At 31.0% G+C, this 16,448-nt stretch overlaps 2 protein-coding genes and 1 pseudogene across 2 annotated transcripts; 1 reads left to right on the top strand and 2 right to left on the bottom strand.

Moving 5' to 3' along the window:
• The first annotated feature begins 2,630 nt into the window (after positions 1 to 2,630).
• On the top strand, positions 2,631 to 4,307 carry LOC125859131 (cytochrome P450 93A2-like). The gene is made up of 2 exons (XM_049538851.1): positions 2,631 to 3,551; positions 3,645 to 4,307. The coding sequence occupies exons 1-2, from the start codon at positions 2,631 to 2,633 to the stop codon at positions 4,305 to 4,307; spliced, it is 1,584 nt and encodes a 527-aa protein (XP_049394808.1).
• Positions 4,308 to 4,612: 305 nt separating this feature from the next.
• LOC125873667 (protein SPIRAL1-like 1) lies at positions 4,613 to 6,798 on the bottom strand. The gene is made up of 2 exons (XM_049554551.1): positions 6,484 to 6,798; positions 4,613 to 4,937 (listed from the first exon to the last, which is right to left on the bottom strand). Exons 1-2 carry the CDS (start codon positions 6,727 to 6,729, stop codon positions 4,857 to 4,859), a joined length of 327 nt encoding a protein of 108 aa, XP_049410508.1. The 5' UTR covers positions 6,730 to 6,798; the 3' UTR covers positions 4,613 to 4,856.
• Positions 6,799 to 12,565: 5,767 nt separating this feature from the next.
• The window catches only part of LOC125859126 (putative methylesterase 11, chloroplastic), a 39,397-nt pseudogene continuing 35,514 nt past the window's right edge, over positions 12,566 to 16,448 (bottom strand).

Here is a 16,448-nt window from a genome sequence, read left to right as displayed (position 1 = left end):
TTTTCAACTTCAATTTTTTATATTTTTACCCCTACCCTCGACCCCCCTCACCCTGCCAGCCCCACCCCCCGGAAAAAAAATTAAGTTTGTTTTTAAAAAATATTTTTCAATTTTAAAAATTATTTTCTACTCTAGTAAAAATAAAAGATATTTCTCAAAAACATTTTTCATTCATAAATCAAACACTAAACATCTTTTCCGGAAATATTTTCTACTCACCAACCAAACATGAGAAAATAAGTCAAAAATCTACTTGTTTTCAAGGAAAACATTTTCCTTCATACCAAACACACCCTTAAGTTAAAATAACCAAAAAAAAAAAAAAAGAGACACAAAATTAGGGGAAATAACATCATACAAATTCACATTATAAAGGAAAATTTGAAATAAATAGAAGAGAAAAAAAGAGTTGAAAATGTTCACCTAGGTTGTTGAAAAGAATCATTAATGAATTATGAAAAAAATGAGTAAAGGCAAAGGTAAGAGTTGGCGAAGGGAATTAGTCAGATAAATGAATTATGAAAAGGTTAACAATTGAAGCTTATCAAGAAATGAGAAATTGTAAGTTGTAATATCTGATTATGTATTTAATTGTATTTAATTGTTATTATTAATTTAATTTTATTAGTTAGTTAAAGGCATTTTTAATTTAAAAAATTAGTGAAGAATATTTTCGTAATTTAATTTTGAACTTAGAATCTTTCCATTTTAGATATATCAATTACTCCCTCCGTCTCATTTATATATCATCCCTTTCTATAAATAGTTAGTCCATAATACTTGTCATTTCATAAAATCAATGCATAAATTACCATATTGTTCCTTTTTTACCCTTGTGAGTTATTAGCCTTGGAANTCATCCCTTTCTATAAATAGTTAGTCCATAATACTTGTCATTTCATAAAATCAATGCATAAATTACCATATTGTTCCTTTTTTACCCTTGTAAGTTATTAGCCTTGGAAATATACATTTGACCAACTTAGAAAAGCTAAGTAAATTATTCATGTTCATTGGTTAAATTAATTAATCAAAATAAATTAATTCATATTCATTGATTGAAAACTTGAGTTCCAAAAAAATCAAATAAGGGTAGAAGGGTAAAGTTACATCATTTCTTAATGGAAGTGCAAAGTAAAAATGTGACATATAAAATGGGACGGAGGAATTATTATTTTCTTAATAGATGTGTTAAGTAAAAAATGGACAAGTAAATAAGGATAGAAAGAGTATGATAATTCATTTATATAGTATGTTTGGTCAATCTTCTGAAAAGTCAAAAGTATTTTTATTTTTTAATTTATTTTTTTAAAAAAGTTAAGATGTTTGGCCAAACTTTTAGAGAAAATAATAAATATTTTTGAGAAGTAGTAAAAGTTATTTTTTAAATCTAAAAAAAGCTTTTTCCCATAGGTACTTTTTAAATATTGATAAGCACATAATATTATTTTAATATTAATAAAAAAAAAATTTCTAATTGATTAGTGAAAATTTTTAAAGCTAGATCCTAGGTTGCATGTACGCTTTCTACACGTGCACATTGGGATCTGATTAAAATTAGGCAAATTTTCCTATAAGACATAATACATAAATATGTCATATAATTTGATTTTAGCTAAAAAAATATATATAATTTTTCTTAAGCTAATTAGATACATAAAGTTGATAAACATATTTACAATCTGAAGTCAAATTAAAAGATATATTTATCTATTATCGTCTTTTGATAACTATCAACAATTTTGAATGAGCAAATGTGGAAAGACAACTAGTTAGGCTAACTCATATTTTATCTAGGAATATCAATATTTTTATCGATTGAATATGAGTTGAAACTCAAATTTTACATATCTAAACATCATTCTTTCAATCCACTTAAATATAGGCAAATTGACTGAGTTAACAAAATATGGCCTCATTTTTCTAGTACTAATTCCAATTAACATCATATGAAAATAAAATATTTCTGAGCTACCTCTTTTATATTCGACAAACAACAAATTGCCTATCTGATTGCCGTTTGATCAGTTAATATTTTTTTTCTACTTTTTTTCTTAAAAAAATAATTCTTATAATACTGTTCGGCAATCATTAATTTTGTCCTAATTCACAGGACATGGTCTTTGCTTAGGCAATGTAACGCGACAATGTCACGCCAACAAAAACAATTTTTAGCGACAATAAATATACATATTAATAAGAGTGCTAAAGCCTTTAATTATCGGCATTAGTTAATTGTCATTAGATCAAAAGTCGCTATAAGGCTTAGAAACATTTTAAAAGAGTGTTAATTATCGCAAAAAATATATATTTAACTAGAATTAAGTTATTATCGTTAATTAATTATCACTAAAAATAATTTTTAATGTAGTTTAACATTATACAGACTCCTCACTAAAATAATATAATTTTGTTTAATGTTCTAAAAAAATGTATCAATGCCGGCCTTGATGTCTATTTTTATTTTTATAATCATGATGAAGACATATTGGATGTATGTTTATGTCTAGTTGACCGTTTCTAAATATCATACAATATAGTTCCATTATATAAATAGGTGCACAACTAACACGAATATTGCTCAAGTTTTAATATAACTTAACAACTAAAAAGCTCTGCGTCGAATTGAAATGGTGGATATTCAAGGCTACATGATATTATTCCTTATTTGGCTATTTTCTACCTTATTTCTTAAATATGTTGTGTTTCGTAAACGGAATACATGTCACCTTCCACCAAGCCCATTTGGTTTACCAATCATCGGTCACTTACACCTCCTATCTCCTATTCCTCACCAAGCACTTCACAAGCTCTCGACTCGTTACGGGCCATTGATTCATATAAATCTTGGATCCGTCCCTTGTCTAGTAGTTTCATCACCCGAAATGGCTAAAGAAGTACTCAAAACACATGAAACTTCCTTTCTAAATCGACCGCAAACATCAGTGGTTGATTACTTAACTTATGGTTCACAAGACTTCTCCTTTGCGCCTTACGGTGTTTACTGGAAGTTCATGAAGAAAATATGCATGTCTGAGCTCCTTGGAGCTCGGACATTAGACATGCTTTTACCTTTAAGATGCGATGAAATAAAGCGTTTTATTGAATTACTCTTACAAAAAGCGGAGTCTAGTGAAAAGGTAGATGTTGAAGCTGAGCTTCTAAGGGTTTCAAATAATGTTATTTCGAGAATGTTAATGAACGAAAGGTGTTCAGAGGACAAAGATGAAGCCGGGAGTGTTAGGATGTTGGTTCAAGATATCGCGGAACTTACTGGGAAATTTAATCTTTCGGATTATATTTGGTTTTGTAAGAACTTGGATTTGCAAGGGTTTGGAAAAAGGACTAAAGATGTACGTAAAAGGTTCGATGAAATGATGGAGAGGATTATGAATGAACATGAAGAAGCAAGAAGGAAGAGAAATGGTGAAAACAAGGATGGAGATGAAAGTGTAGTGATCAAAGATTTGCTTGATATTTTACTTGATATATCGGAGGATGAATGCGCGGAGATGAGATTGACAAGAGAGAACATCAAAGCCTTTATCCTGGTAAGTGAAAAATCTTATGAGAAAACATTACAGTTAAAGAACTATATATAGTTGCGCAATATTTGAAGTAGAGACAAAATCTATATTGTACAGGACATATTTGCTGCTGGCACGGATACTGCGGCTATCACAGTAGAGTGGGCACTAGCAGAACTCATCAACCATCCAAGCATTATGCAGAAAGCAGTTCAAGAAATTGATTTTGTCATAGGTAAAAGTCGAATTGTCGAAGAATCGGATATCTTGAATCTTCCTTACCTTCAAGCTATCGTTAAAGAAACTCTCAGACTACACCCTACGGGGCCTATGATCCTCCGAGAATCAACGGAAGATTGTTGCATTGGAGGTTATCACATACCGAAAAACACTAGGTTGATAGTCAATACATGGGCGATTAACAGAGATCCTGAGTATTGGGAAAATCCACTTGAATTTATACCTGAGAGATTTTTGACTGAAGAGGAGGAGGGGAACACGAAATCCCAATTGGATGTGAGGGGACAACACTATCATTTTTTGCCATTTGGCACGGGGAGAAGAGGTTGCCCCGGAACATCATTAGCATTACAAGTAGTTCAAATAAGCCTTGCTTCGATGATACAGTGCTTCGAATGGAAGGTTAGTGGTGGAGAGGTAAGTAAAGTCGATATGGAAGAGGCACCTGGCATTACCCTTCCTAGAGCTAATCCTTTGGTTTGTGTTCCAGTGACTAGGTTTAATCCATTCACATTAACATCAACAACAACATCCGCTTAGATCTATTATTAACGATGTACCGTCCCTTATGAACATTTTAACATCTTGTTTTTCTTATGTACCCAAAAATAAGCAAGACCCTAGTATTTTTGGAAATATATATTAGTATGATGAAAAATACAACTTAAAATGTTGATCAAAGTTCATACAGTTTGACTCTCGAAAAGTTAAATGTGACAAGTAAAAGAAAACAAAAGGGGGTTTTAGTTCGAGTCATTTTCCCTCGAACAACAATATAATTAAAGAGTACGATATCTAGGCAACAACATGTAGTTGGACCAATAGTCGATTAACAAAAGCCATGAATATAGCAACAAAGAGAGTAAACTTAGAATATAATGGCTGTCAACTGCGAATATGGACAGAAGTTTGTGCAATTGAACCACATATACTTTGGCTTTAAAAAAAAAACTCCCTCACCCACCAGCACCAGGTAGCAAACATGGAACAACAGGACGTTCTGCGATACACACAATTACATTGACACGATAGTTGATAAACAAGGTATAAGAAATAATAAAACGACGATGGGTGATTGGAAATTCTTTATCAGCTGCTGCCGCCCCCAAAGAGATACCCCAGAGAAGATCCACCACCAGGGGCTGCATGTACTTTGGTAGATGGCCGGTCCTATAACAAGCCAATAACCCTAGTTAAAACCACATAATTCTTCCATAACAAAGGATACTATAGACTTAAAGCAAGAAAAAGGTCTATCTTATCAAAGAACTACTCCATCGTAATTCAATGGTGAGAGTTGAAAACCAATTAGTTTTTCTAACACAAGAAATTGTATCCTCAACAAATCCTTAAGAAATCGGTTGCAAGGAACAATCACTAAAATCCCAATCTAACAGAATGTAAAGATATGACACTTGAGTCTAACTCAACCCAAAAGCTAGCTCATGAGATGAGGATTACTCAAGTCCACACAGCCTTGGTTTTGTTATTACGTCAATAGAGTGTGCTTGCAGCTTATCAATGTATCATAAGCCGAAACACATTGCAAATAGCAACAACATAAGATCCACACAGACCAAATAGCAACGACATAAGATCCACACAGACCTCTATCTATAGATAATTTATCATTTGGTCGAAATGTGTTCAAGAAACTCATAACACAAAAGATGGTATATGTTGATTATCTTGTCCTCATTTCATTGTTGGAATCAACAAGTGGCTAGACGTAAATCCAATGATCCATCCACTATAAATTTGACGGATCAGATTGTCAGCCAGATTCATATGTTTAGATGGTTTGTGTAATGGCCCATTCATATGTTTGACCCAAAGGGTTAAACCCAAACTGACCCTCAATATATTGGGTCCAAAATGGGTCAAAGTAGTGTAACCTGCTGGGTTAAATACAACACGTACCAGCAGGTTACCTGTTTCTGAAACTACATTGGAGAATTGGCTGGTCCGTGAAAGGAAATTTAAAATGGGCTTATTGACACAAACCGATAGTAGGAAGAGGACAAACAAACAAAGCTGTATTCAATAGTTCCCATAAGAAAACAAACAGCAATCATACAATCTGTGCCCTCAATTTCTTGCCTTCAAATGCAACACACAATATATTAAGTTAATGATTAACTTAAAATAAATACGTTAATTACAAAATTAAAGTTCATAAAGGAATAATATTAGAATGCAACATCATATGGGGTTGTACACATTCCTTGCACAACAAAAGAAAACAACAGTGATAGACATCAATGAATCGGTTCTGTACTCCACAACGATACTAATAATATCCACAAAAATATAGTGTGTTGTGGCAGTGTTAACAAATCCATGCATTGCTAAAACATAAAAAATATAGTACTCCACCTTAGAAGCTTTGGCTAAAACGCCTCAACTATGTGATATAAGCACTTTCTTTAAGCACATCTAGTTTCCCAAAAACTTGACCGAACAAGCTATTAATAATTAGAAAGTGGGGACTTGTGGAGATGTCTTAATTTCACCTTAGCTTAGTTGTTATTGCTAATTGTTTTGGCATTACAAGAAACCTTATATTTACTACACAATCAAATTGCATACTATTTGTGCTCCAAGTTCTCCCCTATTCCCTTTTGCTTAGCAACGAAAAAACCTCTCCAACAAAGCATAGCAATGAATTTTTCAAGCATTTCGGAGTACATTATAATAATCTTGCATAAGTACATACCGTGATAAAGTTTCCTGTGTTTTGACCATCTGCCCTGATACTTTGAATACCTGCTGGAATCTGCTTAGTAGCATCAGCAGGAGGAGAAGGAGCAGCAGCAGGCTTTGAAGATGGCTCTTCATTTATCGGCTGAGCTTCACTTCGAACTGCCTGGGGGTTTGTTTTGGTTGACGTTGGAGCCTCACCATCCCCAAACAAGTATCCTAATGAACTCTGTCCTCCTCCACTACTAACTCCACGACCCATATCTTTGCTTCTTTCCCGTTAGATCCACTAATACCCTGAGTCAATCCAGACGATAAAAACAAAACATAAATATCAAGGATAATGTTGTGATTCTCAAAGAAGCACATAGAAAACGAAAAGAAGCATAACACAAGGAGAACTAGTACAAGCAAAGAAATTCCACTAATACCCTGAGTCAATCCAGATGATAAAAACAAAACATAAATATCAAGGATAACATTGTGATTCTCAAAGAAGCACATAGAAAACGAAAAGAAGCATAACACAAGGAGAACTAGTACAAGCAAAGAAATAAAGCACACCAATAAATATGACAATGTTGTATAGAACTGATCAATATATCACAAAGAAAAAGCATAAGAGAAATTACAAATTTAACTGCAACCATATAAAACTCAAACCGTCATGCTGATTACTGGCTTCGGAAGTCCACATGCATCTAAATATCATCTAGATGGAATCAACTATAAGAATCATTTGTATCTGTTCCTCTATTGTACAGGAAGCCACCAAATTCCATCAGACCCCCTTGAAAACTACTCTACAACCATTGCCAAGTTACATTTCGAAGCAATATTCTTTAGTCGTACACCCCTCTAGCGGTCAATTGAATTCCAGTACAGACAAAAACACTAGGTGATTTCTTCTTATCTGTCCTAGCTTTAGTGAACAGAATTACTTGGTATATGTTGCTAGTGGGAGGTCGCATGTATCATATGGAATTAGTCCAGGTGCGCCCAAACTGGTTCGAACACTAAGGTCATAAGAAATAAAAAAAAAATTGACACTACTTTTACTGTTATCATCAATAGTTAATTCAAACTTATAGGATTCAAATAAGCTAGAATCAATACCTTCACACAATCTGATACAAAAGCTTCTTTAATTGTTCATTGAAGAGAATCAAAACTACTGTACACAACAATTTTTTATGACAAAAAAAATAAAAATAATTCAAAGTCTTACAAGCAAACAGAAAAAAAATGCCATAAAATCCCCCAAAAAAATGAGAAAACGATAGCTTAGCTAAGTGATTTTCCCCAAAAAAACACAAGAAATTCAATAGGTATAAACGAGAATAGAGAATTAGGGTTTTAAAATTTGGGAGTCACCTTTTTTTTTTTTCCCGTATTGATTAATGATGAATGAAGGTGTGAATGTGGACAGGGGAAGTAAATGAATGAAGAAAGTGTGTAATATATAGTCACGTATTTTATAATTGCTCTTTCACCGACAATAAATTGGGGAGTAATAATTAGGGGTATTCGGTATTCCGTTCATTTTCTCAAATTTTGGGTTTGATAATTTGGTAGTTTTAGTTAAAAATAGATATTAAATATCAAATTTTTAAATTTTAATTTGGTGATTTGAAAAACGATAAATTAAACTTTGGTTTGATACGATATTCGGTAATACCATATTGAAGTTATAACAATTGTATTACAAAGTTAATACTATTTCTCCAATCATTTCTATTTTTTTTATGTGGACGCACGATATAATAGAAGATCAACAAGTAAGAAGACATCAAGAAAAATAAATTGATACAACTAAAAGACATGTATTTGAATTATTCATGCTTATTCTTTAATTTTTTCTTTGGACTTATACTAATGAGTAATTGATATGTTGATATATGACCTTCATTAAGTAAATAATTTGATATTCGGGAAATACCGAATACTAAATGGTACTTATGTCTCATACCAAACCCAAATTCGAATACCATAATTCTAAAATCTTACTCTCGAATATCATACCAAATACTGAAGTACCAAATATCAAATACCAAATAATCAAAAATTTGATCCGGTNAATGTTTACCAAATTGCCCTTTAAAAAGTAGACTCACTTTTCTCTCTCCTCATAAATGTATTGGAGTATTATTTTAAGATTAAGTGGGACCAACAAGGATAAAAGAGGAATTGTACCTTTAAATACTTACCATATAAGAAAATGTGACATTCTTTTTGGGACTAACCAAAAAGGAAATGGTGCCACATAAAATGGGACGGAGGGAGTATTAAATATCAATTTTTTAAATTTCAATTTGGTGATTTGAAAAACGATAAATTAAACTTTTGTTTAATACGGTATTCGGTAATATCATATTGAAGTTATAACAATTGTATTACAAAGTTAATACTATTTCTCCTATCATTTCTATTTTTTTTATGTGGACGCACGATGTAATAGAAGATCAACAAGTAAGAAGACATCAAGAAAAACAAATTGATACAACTAAAAGACATGTGTTTGGATTATTCATGCTTATTCTTTAACTTTTTCTTTGGACTTATACTAATGAGTAATTGATATGTTGATATATGACCTTCATTAAGTAAATAATTTGGTATTCGGGAAATACCGAATACCAAATGATACTTATGTCTCATACCAAACCCAAATCCGAATACCATAATTCTAAAATATTACTCTCGAATATCATACCAAATACTTAATTACCAAATATCAAATACCAAATAATCAAAAATTTGGTCCGGTTCGGTAATTCGATTTTCGATATTTTATGTTCAACCCTAGTAATAATGTCACATTGCAACTTGTTAGCAAAATGAGCAATTAGGACGAGTGATAAATATTCATTTATTCTTTTAATTAAACGATTTGAGTTTGAATTTTGAGTATGAATTTATCTTTATTATATTTTTTGTTTTATATTATTTGATCCCTTTTAAATGGCACTTTGTTTAATATTTAAATTAAGAATATATTTCACTAAACTAACCTTATTAACAGTGTTTTGAAATGTTAAATTTAATCACTAAGTCTGAAGCAACATCAAAATTTAAAGTTTATGGGTTGGAGATTCTAAGTCTCGTAAGTTGCTCAGTTTTTAATTAATAATTTGTGCATATTCAATGGCTTCTTGCTATATGCTTAGAGAGTGTTTTTTTTTCCGGCAGTTTAATGAATTTTTTATTACAAACTCGGAATTTAAATTAAAGTTATTGACTTTGACCAAACTTGTAATCAACACATTCAATCCGTGTATGTTTAAGAGTAGTATAAAAAAAAATCTTTTTTAACATAAAAAATAATGAGGAAAATAAACAGTAAAAATACTTCATCTCACTTTTTAAAATAAATTTAAATTTTAATCGGACCTCGATATAAATATAAGATAATAAAATGGATGAGATGCAATGAAAAGCTTGTTAGCAAATGGGCGGGCGTTGAAATAAAAGGTTTATGAGGTGCTTCTTCTTTTTTGAAATAAAGGAATAACAGAGGTAAAATAAGAAAAGGATTGATTAATAAAAATATAAAATCATATTGATATTATTGTTCTTAAGCTTATAATCAAAGATAAAGAGTTGCAATCACGTAAGTTAGTAGTGGGAAAGCATCACTCTTTTTGTTTATTTTATATTAAAAGAAATAAAAGGTATTTTAATTTTATATTGAAAAGGGTTTAACATATTCATAAAGATTATGTTAAATTGAACAAAAATACCATTTGTTAATAATTTAGTTTTAAAATATCTTTTTCATTAATGTTTGGTTCAAAATGTTCTTATTATTACTTAATTGGGTCAAAAATATCTTTTTTCTAATAAACATACTCTTTTCATCTCAATTTATGTGACACTTTTCAAATTACGAGATTCAAACAAGCCTATTTTTGACCGTAGATTTTTCATACATCTTTTAAATATTTTGAATTATCAATTATTGTGACTTATAGTACATTTTACGTAGTTTATAAATATATAAATTTTATTTCTAAAAATTTGAAGATTCCATGCGTAAATTGTCGATCAAACTTAAATTGTTTGACTTTCAAAAAAAATTAAAAGTGTCCATATAAACTAAAATAGAGGGAGTATTATTTTTAAGGAATCCTATTCTTATTTCTTTGCCTTTAAAATCTCTTGAACAAATACAAAAGTTGGAAGTAATCTTTTTTTCTTTTTAATATTATTTTGTCAATTAAAATTGAATAACTCATGTACTTTTTAATCGATAATATAGGTCATAGTCTATACAAGATCAGAGTACCTCATCATATTATTTTCATTTACATATCAATAAAATTCTTTTTTCTGATAAAATATTTTTTTTTATTTTTAAATATTTTGAATTGAAATAGGATAAATATTTGTTAATGGTAATCATTGGTCTTACAGTTAAGACCCAACAATCATAATAACATAAAATACGGAATTTATTGCATTGCTTCGCATTATAAAATATCGTTGATGGAGTTATTGTTGACCCTTTTTCATTTTAACGGTAAAATAAAAAATTATATTAGCAAATGTTTATTCTAAAAAAAAAAAAATTGTTTGTGTTATTTGATTTTTTTTTACCATTATTTAAATAAAAATAATGATGGATTATTATAATCTTATATGTATGGCTTGTATTATTAGTTAAAGGTACACGATTTATCTATTTTAATTGATAACATGAGATTAAGTTGGAAAAAAAACTTCCAACTATTTTACTAGCTAGCCAGATTTAAAAACTTTTTAAAAAACTTTAAAAATAGTATTCTTATGAGGAAAAGGAAGTGTTTATATAGAAAAAAATTGGATAGATGCCACCGAATCGGATGTGAACAAATTCCAGAAATCCGCTCTTAGGGTTCGAGAATCCAAGCGCTGGCAAGTCATCTAGTGAACTCATTAAAGAAAAAAAAACATTTTTAACCTTATTAATGAAAGATATTTTTGTTTAATTTCACATAATTTAAAGATATTATTGACTCTTTTCCGATTAAAATAAGGATGATAAGGACACAAATAATTTGTGATAAAAGTCAAGAATATTGTTATTTGCAAGTTTTTTTCCACTCATTGGTCTTGTTCATTCTTTCTAGGATAAATTCATGATGGTTATGTTAAAGTGTGTGTACGATAGTTATCCGAATTTTCACCTTATTAATGAGAATCTGATTTTCCGCTGCCTCGTAATCTTCTTCCCATTCCCCCAATTTAAAAAAGAAACACTTGGTTACCATTACCATTCTTGATTGATGGGGCTATCATAAACTCCCTCCGTTCACTTTTACTTGTCACTTATTTCTGAAATATATTTTTATTTTTATTTGTCACTTTTGACATACCAAGAAAAGACAATTTTTGTTTTCATGTTTTACCCTTAACATTAAATATTATTCTCCATATCATTTTTCAAGATCCAATATTAAACATTTATTAGTAGGGATAATATGATAAAATACTTATATCAAAAATTGTTTTTAATAGATGTGTCAATTTAAACAAGTGACAAATAAAAGTGAACGGAAAGAGTATTTGTCATGATTGCATGCATTATTAGATGTAACTCTCAAAAATTTCCCGTTACTGAAACCATACAAATTGAACAATCCAAAAAGTCTAGAGAAAAGAGATCAACATCAAATCAGATTTTCGAAAATTGAAAGCACATACTATAATGATTTTTAGAAAAATAATTTTAGAAACAGAAAAGAAATAAATCACCTTTGATAGTGTAATCACTCTCAAAATGTGCTTGTTTTCCCCTAGATCTAGTGATTGGTGAATGACCGATAAAAGAGCAAATTTTCGAGAAATAGCTTGTTGTCATGGATGTTATTACTAGTAGAAGTTTAGCATAATATATAAATATGTCTTTTAATTTGATTTCAGCTAGTATCTATGTCCTTTAACTCTGTCTATATACAAGTAGACACTTAAGCTTGTATAAAATTGAATAAGTAAACACATCGTCTCCTACGTTTTAACTCACGTATAGTCTCCTTGTAATGACAAATGATTGATTATATATGTATATATGAATGTCATATGTGTTGGAGGTCAATTTTTGCTGGATGATTTATCAGAGTTTATTTTACAGGAACCTTTGAAATTTCCAGCAAAATCTTGTGTAGTGCTTGAGGTTTCGATAGAAATGGTGAATGATCAAAGCCTTCCATCTGGATAATTTGTTGAGGTGGATTTGAATCTAGCATTGCCTCATGAAGGGACACTGAAATAGCAAAATCTTCTAGCGTTTTTACGAAGAATATTGGGATAGAACCATAATTTGTTGCAGATAGGGAAAACTTCTCTGTCAATGGTGCAAAAGGGATTGGCCTCAATAATACTGATGCCAATTCAACATCATGAAATCGAAATACGTGTAAAAAATGGCTTTCTCTAGTGAAAGCAAAGTATTTGGAACAGACAAGCAATTCCAATGTATAGGACTTAACAAATCCTTAATATTAAAAACAGGGAAAAGAGACAAATATATCCCTCAACGTTGCAATTTAGAATTGATATACCTATCGTTAAAAATATGGTACATATACATGTTAGTAATTTCTATTTTGTGGACTCACATATTAATATATTATACGTAGATATTATTTCATAAAGTAGTCCATTGTATAATCTAATAAAGTATTAAAGTTTGGGGCCTTAAACATTAATATCTATTAATATAGATTTATTTTAGATAGCTTGAAACTCATTGACCTTTTCTTGAGTCTATGGAGACTTATTGAAAAAGTACCATTTAAACTTGAGAAAGTATCTTTCCTGAAAAGGCACTTTAGAATTTTTTAAAAGGGTTTTGTCCTTGAACCAAAAGAAATACTTTGTTTTTTTCTCTCCATCTCAGAAAAGAACACTAAGAAAGTAATCTTCAAGGTTTTAAAAGATCAAGTTCATCATTTTGAAAGACCAAGTGTCACGACCCAAAACGAGTCATGAGTGGCACCCACACTTGACCTCCTAGGTGGGCTAACCAATGAATTCGACCTCAACTTATATTATCGTTCAACTCTTGAAATACTAACCGTAATGCGGAAGCTTAAATCTTATTAATGTAAGAAACACAAATCCACAAACGTCTATTAAATATCGGTTCCCAAAACCTGAAAGTCATCACATCAAGGACATCTAATCTCCTAATACTAAGTCTAGAGTATCAAAGACGCCAAAATAAAAGAATAAAGTAGTATGTGTCCAAAAACTTAGGACATCATGCCATGACTGAGAGAATCCAACACGAGCTAGAATGAATAGCTCACCTTGGAACCTGAGGTGCTGGAGACTGGATACAGCTGAGGGAAAGCCAAAGTCGTTGGTACACTCGCTGCACTCCACAAAAGGAAAACAAACAAAAACACAAGTAGGGATCAGTACAAGGCAACATGTACTGAGTAGATATCATCGACCGCTCAAAATAGAAACTGATATGCATAAAGTAATTACATGAAATCAACTATAGCACTTAGCATGTGATAAGCAACAAACAACATGAACAAGTGACAATAGCATCGAATCATGTACGTAATCAATCACAATATCTCACACATACACACGACGACTCATGCCTCCACACCACACTCATTTAGAAAATGAGTTCTTTGAGATTGAGTACATTAAGTTAATTTGATATGTATTCCTTAAATGTTACCGTGCCGGAACGTGACACCCGATCCAATAATATCGTGTTGAAACGTGACACCTGACCCAATAATATCGTGTCGAAACGTGACACCTGATCCAATAATATCGTGTCAGAACGTGACATTCGATCCAATAATATCGTGTCAGAACGTGACACCCAATCCAAATATATCATTAATTCATTTTTCATTCTATATCACCTCTTTCCACTTTCTTAACAATATTTCATTAATTCATTTCGTAAGCTTGCTAGCTTACCGGCTGAACCATCATCATCTGCTTGCTCGGTCACTTTCGTGATAAGGCGCTTAAAAGGATTCTGGATTATATCTATTTTGGGAACTAAAAGAGTGGCTGGTTGAAGGCCTTCTTTATTCAAGGCATCACTTTAATACAACAAGTTTAAGATTATGGATTTCGCTGTCTTGGGATTACAGACCAATCACAACAACACATATATTATCGAAACCACAATAACCAAGTACATTGAAAACTTCACAATATCACTCAATGAATATCAATCGCTATTAAGAGTCTATCTATCNACTCAATGAATATCAATCACTATTAAGAGTCTATCTATCACATAGAATAAATCATAACCTACCTCCACCGAAGAACCGAAGTCAAGCAAGCTACTTCTCCAATACTTTTCCTTTCCTCAATGCCTCCGAACCTTTCCAATCTATCAAGTATATATGCATAATTTGTAAGTTCACGAGTCTATAAACACTCATATTATTCTATGTCTAGCCTAGACCCAAAAACTCACCTAATTGTATAATCAATTTCCTAAAGTTCAAACCTAAGGGTAAGTCTTAACTCCTCCAATTAGCATAACTTTAATGGAATTTAAATAATTCGATACACCTAATATTTAATTACCTATCTCAATATATCAAAATATAGTTTATAGTGTGAGAAAAAAATATTAATATATAAAGATGGAAGCCACTGATTACGAAACCAGTGGCAGACTAACAACAACCCAACACCCAATTCAATTATAACGTCCAGAACTTAAATTTGATGAACAATCATAGTACAACCTTAATTGCTCCTCATTAATGTTTGGTCTCCACCTTCCAATCACAATGCACCTTTAACTATTCAATTGTCATCATTATATAGCCATAATAGTAATCATATAACAATACAATAAAATAAGGACCACCACGTTACCACCAGTAACTTGGGAGAATGAATTATAGGTGACAAAAAAGTGTTGGAATATAAAAAGAGTGACTCTAGTTTTAATTATTAAGTGTAGGTGATAGATTTTTAATCAATTTTTAAAAATTATTAAATAGGTCCTCAAGTTTTTGTTTTTACACTTTCACCAAAATTTAAGTAAAACCCTGATTTCTAAAATAGGAAAACCCCCAAATCAGTTTTTTTTTGTTCTCTCCCAACGTCCTGGTCTTTTCACATTTTTTTCGCTTCTAATCTTTATCACTAGAGCTTCTTCCTCTTCTTCTTCTTCTTGTTCTTCTTTTATTGGTGTTGCAACTTATTGTAGATTTCTTATTTGAAGAATTTGAGAAGGGAAAATCTCAAATTTTAATTTAACATGTGAATTGAAAAGGTCTAAGCTTTAGAAATTACTTCTTAACTGATAATTTTCAATCATTTTAACAAGTTAATAGTATTGTTTGTGTGTATTATTCATTTAAAAATTTGATTTTTGTATTATTGTTCTTGCCACTGATGTATAATAATTTTGAGCAACTGATATGACTATTTCAGTAATTTACAACAATTGTTGAATGTTGTTGTTGAATAAATTGACGCAACTGCTATATCTATTTCAGTAGCTGCTGAATAACTTACAACAATTGTGATATTTTAATATAATTTTTTTATGATCAATTTTTTAGTTCTAAGTTACAATATTTTCAGGTATCTTCAACATCATTAATGGGAGATAGAATAGTAGTACCAGTTGATTGTAATGGTGAATGGGTCGAGTCCAACAATCGTTATATTTGGTGTTGGAAGAGTAAAGATTTGACCGCGACAATTGCAATGATTGTGCATCGAGATATTGCATATGATGATTTTGCAAATAAAATAATTACTTGTTGTAAATTAAATTGTGAGTTGGAAGATATTGTGATCACTTACCTGCATAGTTGTGGTGAAAAGCAGAAGGCGACTCCTTTTAAGATAAATGATCAACTTAGTTTAAGTATTTATTTGGAAGATGAACCTAGAGGCGTTTTAACGATCTACATGGTTGAAAGATTGGTGGAGAATCATAATTTATGTGATGCAAGTGTTGAACGATGAATGTGGTAGGATGAATATGAA

The sequence above is a fragment of the Solanum stenotomum genome, chromosome 1 (genome assembly GCF_019186545.1).
Source record: "Solanum stenotomum isolate F172 chromosome 1, ASM1918654v1, whole genome shotgun sequence".
NCBI classification, from domain to species: Eukaryota; Viridiplantae; Streptophyta; class Magnoliopsida; order Solanales; family Solanaceae; genus Solanum; species Solanum stenotomum.
This window is presented reverse-complemented; position numbering and strand designations above follow the sequence as displayed.

Bases quoted from the DNA above. Each gene is read 5' to 3' on its own strand.
- LOC125873667 (XM_049554551.1), bottom strand. From the start codon at position 6,729: ATGGGTCGTGGAGTTAGTAGTGGAGGAGGACAGAGTTCATTAGGATAC. The intron at 4,938-6,483 runs GTATGTACTTAT...GGCTTGTTATAG, and splicing joins ACACAGGAAACTTTATCACG to GACCGGCCATCTACCAAAGT.
- LOC125859131 (XM_049538851.1), top strand. From the start codon at position 2,631: ATGGTGGATATTCAAGGCTACATGATATTATTCCTTATTTGGCTATTT. The intron at 3,552-3,644 runs GTAAGTGAAAAA...TATATTGTACAG, and splicing joins ACATCAAAGCCTTTATCCTG to GACATATTTGCTGCTGGCAC.